The following is a 12014-nucleotide window of genomic DNA, read 5'->3' as shown; positions in this document are numbered from 1 at the left end:
CTTCCTCTGTGAAACAGCTTTGGAAAAAGGTGTTTAGTATTTCAGCTTTACGCGTGTCATCCTCTGTTTCAATGCCATCATCATCCCATAGTGTCTGGATATGCTGTTTCGAGCCACTTACTGATTTAACGTAAGACCAGAACTTCCTAGGGTTTTCTGTCAAGTCGGTACATAGAATTTTACTTTCGAATTCAATGAACGCTTCACGCATAGCCCTCCTTACGCTAACTTTGACATCATTTAGCTTCTGTTTGTCTGAGAGGTTTTGGCTGCGTTTAAACTTGGAGTGGAGCTCTCTTTGCTTTCGCAGTAGTTTCCTAACTTTGTTGTTGTACCACGGTGGGTTTTTCCCGTCCCTCACAGTTTTACTCGGCACGTACCTGTCTAAAACGCATTTTACGATTGCCTTGAACTTTTTCCATAAACACTCAACATCGTCTGTGTCGGAACAGAAATTTTCGTTTTGATCTGTTAGGTAGCCTGAAATCTGCCTTCTATTACTCTTGCTAAACAGATAAACCTTCCTCCCTTTTTTTTATATTCCTATTAACTTCCATATTCAGGGATGCTGCAACGGCCTTATGATCACTGATTTCCTGTTCTGTACATACAGAGTCAAAAAGTTCGGGTCTGTTTGTTATCAGCAGGTCCAAGATGTTATCTCCACGAGTCGGTTCTCTGTTTAATTGCTCGAGGTAATTTTCGGATAGTGCACTCAGTATAATGTCATTCGATGCTCTGTCCCTACCACCCGTCCTAAACATCTGAGTGTCCCAGTCTATATCTGGTAAATTGAAATCTCCACCTAAGGCTATAACATGCTGAGAAAATTTATGTGAAATGTATTCCAAATTTTCTCTCAGTTGTTCTGCCACTAATGCTGCTGAGTCGGGAGGTCGGTAAAAGGAGCCAATTATTAACCTAGTTCGGTTGTTTAGTGTAACCTCCACCCATAATAATTCACAGGAACTATCCACTTCTACTTCACTACAGGATAAACTACTAGTAACAGCGACGAACACTCCACCACCGGTTGCATGCAGTCTATCCTTTCTAAACACCGTCTGTACCTTTGTAAAAATTTCGGCAGAATTTATCTCTGGCTTAAGCCAGCTTTCTGTACCTATAACGATTTCAGCTTCGGTGCTTTCTATCAGCGCTTGAAGTTCCGGTACTTTACCAATGCAGCTTCGACAGTTGACAATTACAATACCGATTGCTGCTTGGTCCCCGCATGTCCTGACTTTGCCCCGCACCCGTTGAGGCTGTTGCCCTTTCTGTACTTGCCCAAGGCCATCTAACCTAAAAAACCGCCCAGCCCACGCCACACAACCCCTGCTACCCGTGTAGCCGCTTAATATGCGTAAAAAACCTGTCAATAAAAGTACAAGAAACGTTGTATCTCCAGTAGTCTATTATGATTAACTCTCTGAGATTATTTCTGCTAGTCCTAATGGAGATTTTGCAGTACTTTTTTTCAATGTCTGTGATGTTACACATATTCTAATGCTGTGGTAATTAAGCTACTAAATACCATGGTTTGCTTTTGTAGTTGATCGTTTTATTGTTAAGGTCATAACTATTCACTCTGGTGGGAATGGTTATTTCATTTATCTTCAAAATAATGATATATATTATTTAATTGTAACTGATCTGTTCAATCAATGTAATGCTGGTTATATACTGAGATCTACTGCATTAGAAGTATGCTTCACTATTTTTTTATTTCTAATAACACCTGAAAATTTTTCACGTGACCTGGACAACATTGCAAAAATATCATGCAGTGGGAGACTGCATAGTAAGCATAAATTAGTGATTCCACTCATCAATATTGCTATTTCCCCACAAAAAATAGTTTTACACACAAAAAGAGATTAAACATTTTGATTCTGTAGCAAAATAAATATGTCAAAATATGTAAAGCACTTACCCAATAAAGAATGGCTGTCCATCCTTCCATAGTAATGCACTGGAATACAGTCAACATTGCAAAGCCAATGTTATCAAATGATGTTATTCCAAAATTTGGCCCATCCCATTTTTCATAACAAGTAGAAATATTAGCATCACAAACATAACTTCCTCTTGGTGCAGTCAACTCGCTGTCTGCATTACAAGGAGTTTCTAAATCTCCCTCTTTAACTATAACATCTGAAAAACACACAGAGTACTGGAGTTGTTTTTTCCATAACATACCAGTGTGAAACGTTAAGAATTTTACAAATAACAGTATTAATTTAGGTTACTAAAAACATTTGCAGTGAGTGATCAAAAACTGTTAATGCTTTTTCAACTTTTAATTCTGGTCACATAATATCCACAAAGAATCATTATGCATACCTGTTGCACATACCAATGAAATCAATCAGTCAGCAGGTAGAAAGCATTTAAACATGGCGCTGAAATGCAAGGAAAAACTCTGTAGGTCTCAGTCTCATGATTGGCTGCATTTGCAAGGCGTTTAGAAGTTGTTGTAGGTATTTAAAGCATATCAATATTTTCCTCAAAATGGAGAATCAATCAACTTTTGGCCAATCTGGAGAGAAGGGCAGTAGCTGATAGTCAAGCTTGAAGCTGAGAGGCTATTCAATACCATAGTGGCCCACCCAGTTAACAGTCCACAAGAAAATATGGTTGAAACATGAATGGTGTCTACAGTGAAGACTGGTGATGGTTGTCACATGGTCCATGTTTACGTGGCAAGAATGTTCATGTCTGGTGCCTGTAGAGACATGCATTAAGATTCTCTTCTTGAGAGCATCTGATGATGTTGCACATTACACCAAATAGGGGTGACACCTTTTGAGGTGATTATGCAATCAGCCATCATATATGCTGTGTGTGGGAGTAGCATGTAGAACACAGTGCATACATTCACACTCTTAAGTGGACCCTAAATTCTCCACAGCTCAATAATCTGCAACACTACCTTCATTGGAGCCAATAATCTTTCTGTAATATGCTACCTTCTTACCTCAAGTAATGGAAACCATCTACACAGATCCTAATTTATCCAAGTTTCCACTGATGTGAAGAGAAACCTTAACACTTAAGCAAAATGACATAATTGTAGGTAAACAAAGAGTAGATCTGACACAATATATCATAGTGTAAATGTTCACTCACTGACCATACATCCTGGAGATGTTCTTTAATTATTTTACTTGTAATATTTTGTCATGCTTTTCTTCCTAGTTTCTGCATCTCAACATCTGCCTTGCAAGCTATCTTCTCTGTCACTGTTGATCTACCATGTTTCAAATTTTGTCTGTTGCATTACATTTCATTCTAATTTGCTGATTGCCGTTGCATGCTAGGTTAATTTTCCATACAGTCCTAAAAAGTTAAAAAAAACTCTTTTTTCCAGTAGACATCACTAGTATTTCCAAAAGCCTCAGTTTATCCATGTATGACTATAGTTTCCCTCAGGCCTTAGGAGTTGATAAATAGATACTTTTTTACTTTTATCCTCTGAAGTTCCCATGTGCAGATTTATGTCACATTCTATGTCATACACAATACAATGCAACAATCAATTTCAAAGACACTAACAACAACACAAATATATTATCTTTGTTGGAAGCCGTATCCATTTCTTTATTTTTGTACCTTTAATTTTGTATTAAAGGAGCCTGAAATTTTCTCAAGGACTCATTTAGTAAGTTTACAATGAATCATTAAAAAGTGAAACACAAAGAGCAGCTACATAAAAAGCATTAAGGCTACTCACCGAAATCTTCTAAACTGTAACAGGATTTATGTAAGGCCCCTGAATAGAATTCGAGCCCAATTATGGCAAAAATGACAATGGCAAACAATACGAGCAGACCAATCTGCAGCAGTGGTGCCATTGCTTTTATTATGGACTTCAGCACCACCTGCAGACCTGCATGGGAAGAGAAGAACACACTTCATAGATTCATTTTCTTAACAGAGAATAAATTTAATGCTAGAGGGATTATAGTAAAATCAGTTACTGACATAACTGCATGAATACTAAACAAAAACTTAATAATTTTCAATGAGTTTTGTAGAAATAGTAACATTATGCATCATAAAGCACTAGAGTCTCAGTTGTACTTTAATAATTCCTACCATGACACCATTAAACTATTTCTCTGCTCACACACACTCAATGCTTTTGTTATCTCGCAAAAAAGAAAGACAACTTGTAGAAAATTCAAAGCATAGACCAGCTAGCTTCTTAATGTTCCTTCATCAAGCAAGATACTCAAATAGACAGTATCACTCTCCACTTGGTGCTGTCTTCAAGTTTCCGAGATTTGAACATTTTGTTCATGCTCTGTTTCATGCTCTGCTGGCCAACTTTTCACCATCTATCCATCACCACAGCAGTTCATTCGGAAATGATTCTTTCTCATAACAGATGGACATCTTACGCTTATAGAAAAATATTAGGTAACAAATGATGATACAGTTTCGAGCAGCTTCTCAGTAATGTCATGAACACATTATTGGCTGTTTATAACATTTGAACAAACCAGTTTAGACTCTCTTCATCTTTTATTAATGATTCACTAACTTACTGATTCAGTAGATCTACATGACTAAGAAAATATGCAGTAAAGTAATTTTTGACATAGTTTTGGAACTAGCAGTCTCAGTAAGATGATTAATAACTATTTGGATACCAAGCAGAACCTGTAAGTAAGGATCAGATCTTGCCAATAAATATAATACTTCTGTTTTTTTAATCATTATGTTTTTATTTAGAACATCACAACAGACTTGCAAATGTCTTATCACAGTGACTGCATCAAGCAAAACTGACTTCAATGAACATTACACTATGGAAAAATCACTCAAGTTGAGAAAAAGTTAATTCCAGTTTACGGTGATAGGAAAATAATGCATAAGTGACAGTCAAATGAAAATTAGACAGATGGAAAAAAGTAAGTAAACTGTTTATAATTTAAAAAGTAATTCCCTTAACTGTTAACACATTTATCTCATTGTGAGACAAGATGGCCAATGCTGTCTTGGAAAATGTTTGTAGTTGTTACCTACAGAACTGGAACTATGGTAATACCTTGGCATGCACCTCCTTTCTCCCCCCCCCCCCCTCCCCCTCCTCCCTCCAAGCAAATCGATGTTATCGATGTTTTGTTTTCCAATGCCTTTCTTCAGGTGTCAAAAAATATGGAAGTCACATGGGGTGAGATCTGGACTGAATGGAGAATATGTAAGGGTTTCTCAACGAAATGTCTGCAGTTCAGTTGAAACAATAGGCACGCCAGTGCTGTGGATGTCTTGATGACCTTTTTCTTTGACTGCAAGGGCCCACTGCTCATTCAGTTCCTGGAACACAGTGCCACAATTAATGCACAGCGATATGTGGACACTTTGTAAAAATGAAGAGTGAAGTAAGCTCCAAATGTCCAGAAACGTTGATGGAGAACATCATTCTGTTGAAAGATAATGCCCACCCACATGTTGCCTATGTGTTTTCAACTGCACTATAGATGTTTCAGTAGGAAGCCCTTACACATCCTCCATACAGTCCTGATCTCTTCCATATTTTTGGAGCCCAGAAGAAAAACATTTGTGGTCGCTGATTAGTTTCAGATGAAGCGGTACACGCCTGGGCACAACCACAGTTCTATAGACAAAACAAACATTTTTTCTATTAAGGCATTGATGGTCTTGTCCCACAGTGGAATAAATGTATTAACAATTATACTGATTAGTTTTGAAATCATAAATAGTTTACTTATCATTTTTCATCTGTCTCATTTTCATTTGGTAACCCCTTATATTATCCGTTATTTAACCTTTGACAATACTTTCTAATTAGGTTTTTTTTCCGTTCTCCCATTTACCTGTTGTAAGCACAATTATTGTCATTTCCACAAATTTAGACTAAATTATTATGACCAAGAGGAGATATCAGAATTGGGCAGGCAACACTGAGTAATAAAAGTTAAAATTTTTATTGTCTTTGCATTGTGATATTCCAACTTCTTTCCAATGATTGTTTAAAGCTCTACCAGCAGTTGTCTTACAATACCATTCATTGTTCAAACTGACAGCTAACCCATTCAAAAGTTCTTGACACTTACACTCTGCAATACTATGTATTGCTTATTTCACACATCTATCAAGTTTCTAATTCAACACTCATTTGCAATAAAAATTTCTCCCACCCACTATGTAGTGCAATAAATTTTAAGCTATAATTAAAGTCCATCAGAGTGTATGTTTACTGCATAATGAATCTTTACAAACTATAAAAATCTACAAAATTAAAAACTGACACTAAACACTAATGGTCGTAAGTGTTCTTTATAGCAGGATAAAGTACCTGAGCTATTTACAGAGGACTATTTTCATACATTGTTTTGGACAGTTATTAAATTTTGAGGATTTATTGTTTACTGATCATATGAGTAGATTAAGTGTAATTTCTGACATACTTTGATAAATGGTACAGTCATTCTAAAATTTCACTTTGAAAAATTCAAGGGCAAAAATTGACAATTTTATTTGTATATTGTAGAGGACTGAGGGAAATCAGCAAAAGTGATTTAACAGTAAACAGTATTCAGCTGGACATTTATTTCCTCATTTGTCGGACCCAAGCAGTTCTATCACACTCTGTACTACATATTATCCAGGGATACTCACTATTGATTGCATATGGGTGCATGCACTGTGATCCAGTATAAAGCATACAAGAATACCAAAGTCCTAATTATCTGTTGCAAGGTACTAAGACCAAATGTAAATTAAAACAATTAAATAGTGTTTACCAAATGATACAGCTACTGTAATGCAGGATGGAAACTTTAACACAAACACAAAACTCAAATTGAAATTCATCTCTCTACAGATCTTACTCATGCAGTTGTGAGAATGTATCCTTGAAATGAAAGACAGAATAAGACAAATACAGACCTAAAATGCAGATATATTTAAATTACATTCAAAAAGTGATAACTGTTGAAAAATGCATCTCAGATTTTCACTAGATTTAAAAGTATACCCCCTTTTTTGCAGCAAAAGGCTGAAATATCCCCTTGCAAATTTCATATATTATAAAAATAACTATACAGTAATATCAGCTTATAAAATACAGCTACAATTAATGTAAAATATTGCTTTTGTATTTCCAACTGTGCTTGAAATTTCTTACAAGATAAAGGCTACATGCAAAGATCAAAACATTAGAAATTTCTTTAAATGTTAAAAGACAAAATATGTTCAGCTTTGAAACAAAAAGGTCTTTCCATCAACAAGTTACCTGTCACAGTATGCTATGTATCAGTTTGCAGAAGTAATAAACTGAGGGAAATAATGTAAGAAGTGGCATGTCTGTGGCAGTAAATGGGAACCTAGGTTTGATTTTTATTCTAATATGAAACTTTTATATGCTTGCTTAAATTTAATTTTTAATTTCTATTACTGCATCATTTCCAAGTTCACATCAGGTTTTTTTTCTCCCGTTCAGTCATCTATGAAAGTGCTCTTATTGTTCTCTGGAGAAATGGCCAATCATTTTATAATTTATCAAATTCATATGACTGCCTCTAATCTGTCCCATCCCTTTATCTACTAACGAAATCTTCTTTGCAAGAAATGTATCTTTTGATGACATACCACATTTCAACCTCAGGCAGATTCAAAATGCATTATGTTCCATGTTCTGTGTCACACTGTACACCCCTGAGAAATCAAAAATTTCTCCATTTCAGCAATGGAATAATGATAACAACAACATTAGTCATAAGAACTAAATAGTTGAATATTATAATTATGGAAATGTCATCAAACACTTCGAAAATTAACTTTCAAGTAACAGATAAAGCAAATTCACTGAAGTACACAGCTTTCTAAACTTTGAATTCATCTGTGTCTTTCGAAAAGAAGTATCTGGAGATACATCACAATTTAATGAACAAAACAACTGAGAATATTAGTTGTCACTGAAGTTTTCCTGAAGATATAGAATCTTTAATAATCACACAGGCAACAAATCTTTTTCTGGCCAGTGTGAAGTGTCCAAAGTAAACAGTGATTAATGAGGGGAAAATTAGTAGTAATCAAGTCAAATAAACCAAAAATCAAGAGGGAAACTTCCAAACAGGATAGGTAATGAAATAAGAAATGATATGTTTGATCTAGTACGAAGCAAAAGCTGTTTAGAGATAACAGAAGGATAAGAAAACCACTACACTTATGCAACAGCTTTGCGTGACCTAGTAAGTTGCTAGCATTTTGTTTTAAAGGTGTGAGGGAAATGGGGGTATTCCAATATGAGAGTTAAAGGTACAAATCAGCAAGAAAAAAAAGACCGTTAGGGGAAACATAGACAGTAATGTAAAGAGAACATTCATTTGCAGGGTGCTTTGTGTACGATGCAACTAAAGTATTCAAATGCACGGTAATACATGTGTATATGTCCACAGCTCATGGTCTAGTCACTAGTGTTGCTGCCTCTGGATCACAGGGTCCCAGGTCGATTCCTGGCCAGATTGAGGATTTCCTCCATCTGGTGTTTGTGTTGTCCTCATCATCATTCGGGAAGAGGTGAGACTTGGAATGGAAAGACTGGGAACTTGTATGGGTGCTGCTGACCATGATGTTGAGCACAACACAAACCAACATCATCATCCTCATCATGTGTATGTGTATTTATGCATACATGGATGGAAATGTGCATGCCAATTTTTTGGGTGGAAAGGAAACACAGGTATGTAAATGCAACAGTGGAATAGCAAGAAGGAAAAGAAGGTAAATTAGGGTTTAATGACCAACTAATAATAAGGTCATTCAAGACAGAACAGACAAGTACAGAAAAAAGAACTGAATGTGCCCGTTTCAAAGAAAATGTCCCAGCACTTGCTTTAACTGATTAAGGAATATCACAGGAAACCAAAATCTGGACAACAAGACAGAAGTCTGAACCCCACTCCTCCAGAGTGAGCAGTGTCTTCACTGCTGCAACACCTCAATTGGTAACACTGAAGGAAGGCAATGTGGTAATTTGAAAATTGAAAACCAACAAGAGGAGAGTTAAGGATACCAAAACATAATGAAAAAATACAAACACCATAAATGAACTCATAATAACTGAAAAAACTGCTTAACACAGTGCTGGAATGCAAAAGTTTGAAGTCTGGTCACACAATCTTGAATAACCAGTTAAATGAGGGAACAAATGTACACATTGTTCTAAACTGCCCTTTATTATTACTCAACTTATATGCAATTTTAAATGTATGCATACTCACTGCGTTTGCAGCATCTCTGACAATTTTACATTATTTTTCAGTAACTGAGTGATCATCTTTCATTGCTAGAGCTATAGTAACTAAGCTGTTCTGTTTCCAATTGTAATCTATAAAATATTTCAGTACTTTCATATAAATGTATTCAGTGTGCATAACAAGGTAGTGCTGTTTCATTACACCGACATATTTCTTCTGTAATATTTTACAGCGGAGAAGAATATTGAATGATTGATGAAAACGATTTTATATGTTAATAATAACTACTGAATATTAACAGTAGCCAGTACAAAATGTAGTAATCATATGACATATTGTGATAAAATTGCAGCAGGTTTCAGCAAATTTCAATGATTCTATGACATCTTTTATTGGTAAACAGAAACATAAATTTATAATTTGTTATGTATATCTAAACAGAATAACACGTCATTCTTATGACCATCTTGCTAGGCAATATAGGAAGTCAAGGTGGTGCATGATTAGATGTATAGTTTAGAATAACTATTTCAGATTATCTATACTGTATTGTTGTCTCTGTGTGTTTTGATGCTTCAGATGTGTTGGGTTATTGTACTTTGTTTGCATATTATGTGATTTGATGGACAGGGGTTTCACAATGTCGGAGTTTGAGACCAAGGGGGTTTCCAAATGGGAAGCGATTAAGTCTTTTATAAACCAAGAAGTGCAGTTGAAAACAGATAACTTGGAAATGCATAGGCAGCTAGCTGCTATGAGGGAACATGGAGTATCATCTAGTTAACTATTTCTTCCTTAGGTGCAGCTGTCACAAGTTTAGTTACCCACTTTCTGGTAAGCCAACAAAGGATGTATTGTTTATAGACTTGATGGCAGTTGCTAGACTGGGATTCTAGACAGACATGAAATTATTACAAACTAGCAAACCTGGCAATCCTTGACAATTGCTAAATAAATATATATGAAAACTGGATATACACTCTCAAAGTAACCCCCCCCCCCCCCCAAGTGCCCATCTCCTCTTTTCTCCTCCTCCTCCTCCTCCTCCTCCTCCTCTCTCTGTGAACAACCTCCTCTCCTATCTCTCTGCCCATCTCCTCCTCCTCTGTTTCTATGTCCATTTCCTCTCCCTTCCCCCATCTCCACATATTCTCTTATCCCTCTCTCTCACCTTGAGGCTTGTGTATTGTTACTGCAAACTAAACCTTAATTTGTGATTGAAGTCGCTAATAATGAATGGGATACAGGGAGTGAGAGAGACCTCTCCAGCTGCAGGATCTGAGAGGATAGTAGCTTCAATGACAGTATTTTGCATAGTTTAAATCTGCAAAAGAGCAGGATTACGAAATCCTGACAATTCAGATTGTGTAGTATTATTCTAATCAGAAGCTGGCAAGCCATAAATACACTTTTCCTGTTTTCTATAAAACTTACAGCAATGAAGAAAACAAAACAGCACATTTTTGTGTTACTAATTTTGTTTGAAATTATATATAAGGAGAAAGAATGTGTGAAAAACAATTTGTCTAATGGTTTACAATGCCTTACTATCGTAGTTGAAACTGATTGCAAGATATAAAAAAACACACATTTTCACAGCACAGCACACCATTTTCTTTCTTGAAGTGGGTTTTAACAAAAAATCTGTTCATAATATAACATATATAGCCTATGTCCATCTGAACATTTATTAGTGCATCATGCAAAAATCTGAAGTAAATCAGTCAAAGAGTTTTCAAAATTTTTGCTAACAATATTTCCCCTATCTATATTAAATATATGCTTACATATTATATATTAAAAGAATATGTAGCATATGTCTGTCCAAATGTTCAGTAGAGTATCACATACAAATTTTAAGTAAATTGGTCGAGAACATTTCAAGATTTTTGGTAACAACATTCCCCTTTTATATATTACATATATAAATATGCATATCACATATATTAAAAATGTATAGCCTATGTCTGTCTGAACATTCATTACAGTATCATGTATCAATTTAAAGTAAATTGTTCCAGTACTTTTAGTGATTTTTGGTAACAATGTAAAACAACAGTTTGTCTTTATATAGTAGAATAGATGAGTAAGTTACGTTTGATAGGGGAAGCAAAAGCACTTGTTAGGTACGGTGAAGGGCTGAGGAATGCACTTACATTTGAGGAGCTAAGGGAAGGTCTTGTGCAAAGCTATAAGAAACAGAACAGTATGAGGCTTTTTTGAAAGCAGCCGACTGGTGTGTTACAGAAGCAGAACAAGACAGTAGACAGTTTTGTCAACAGAAACAGAAAGATCAATGCAAACACATATGAGCTAGTGGAGAATGATCAAACAAAATTATTCTCCAAGAAGTGGAGCATAGGGTGCCGAGTGCCTTTATAAGAGACTGCCATGCAACATGTAAAGTTGGGTATGGGCAGAAACACTGAAAGATTTGGCTACTGCCATTAGGATGGCTACAGAACTTTAGGAGATAGATATCACAACATGAGTGCAGGAAAAAAGAAGTGCTTTCTCCATAGACTTAAAATGTTATACATGTGAACATTCAGAAAACATCCAAAGGCAGTGTCATCAACCATGATGTGAAAGGTGTGTCTTGGGTGAGCACCAACACTGAGATTTTAGGAACAGAAGGAGTAATGGACAAGGGCAGAATAGTCACCTGTTGAACACCAAGAGGAACTCCATGTCCAACCGATGGCAGTCCCACTAAATTTTGATGCTGCGAGAAGAAATGCAGAGTCTGAGTGTGTCTTAGTTGGCTTTGTTAATGGTAATAAG

At 35.9% G+C, this 12014-nt stretch overlaps 1 protein-coding gene across 1 annotated transcript in view; it reads right to left on the bottom strand.

Moving 5' to 3' along the window:
* Window positions 1-12014, bottom strand: part of LOC126471040 (voltage-dependent calcium channel type A subunit alpha-1) — a 380574-nt gene that overhangs the window by 298842 nt on the left and 69718 nt on the right. Inside the window, exons 5-6 of the mRNA XM_050099107.1 lie at window positions 3734-3889; window positions 1934-2154 (exon numbers count right to left, since the gene is read on the bottom strand). Coding sequence (XP_049955064.1) covers window positions 1934-2154; window positions 3734-3889 — 377 coding nt within the window. The remainder of the gene's footprint in view (window positions 1-1933; window positions 2155-3733; window positions 3890-12014) is intronic.

Source organism: Schistocerca serialis, chromosome 3 (genome assembly GCF_023864345.2).
Source record: "Schistocerca serialis cubense isolate TAMUIC-IGC-003099 chromosome 3, iqSchSeri2.2, whole genome shotgun sequence".
In the NCBI taxonomy this organism is placed as follows: Eukaryota; Metazoa; Arthropoda; class Insecta; order Orthoptera; family Acrididae; genus Schistocerca; species Schistocerca serialis.
Note: the sequence above shows the minus strand (reverse complement) of the source record. Positions and strands in the feature narration are given on the sequence as shown.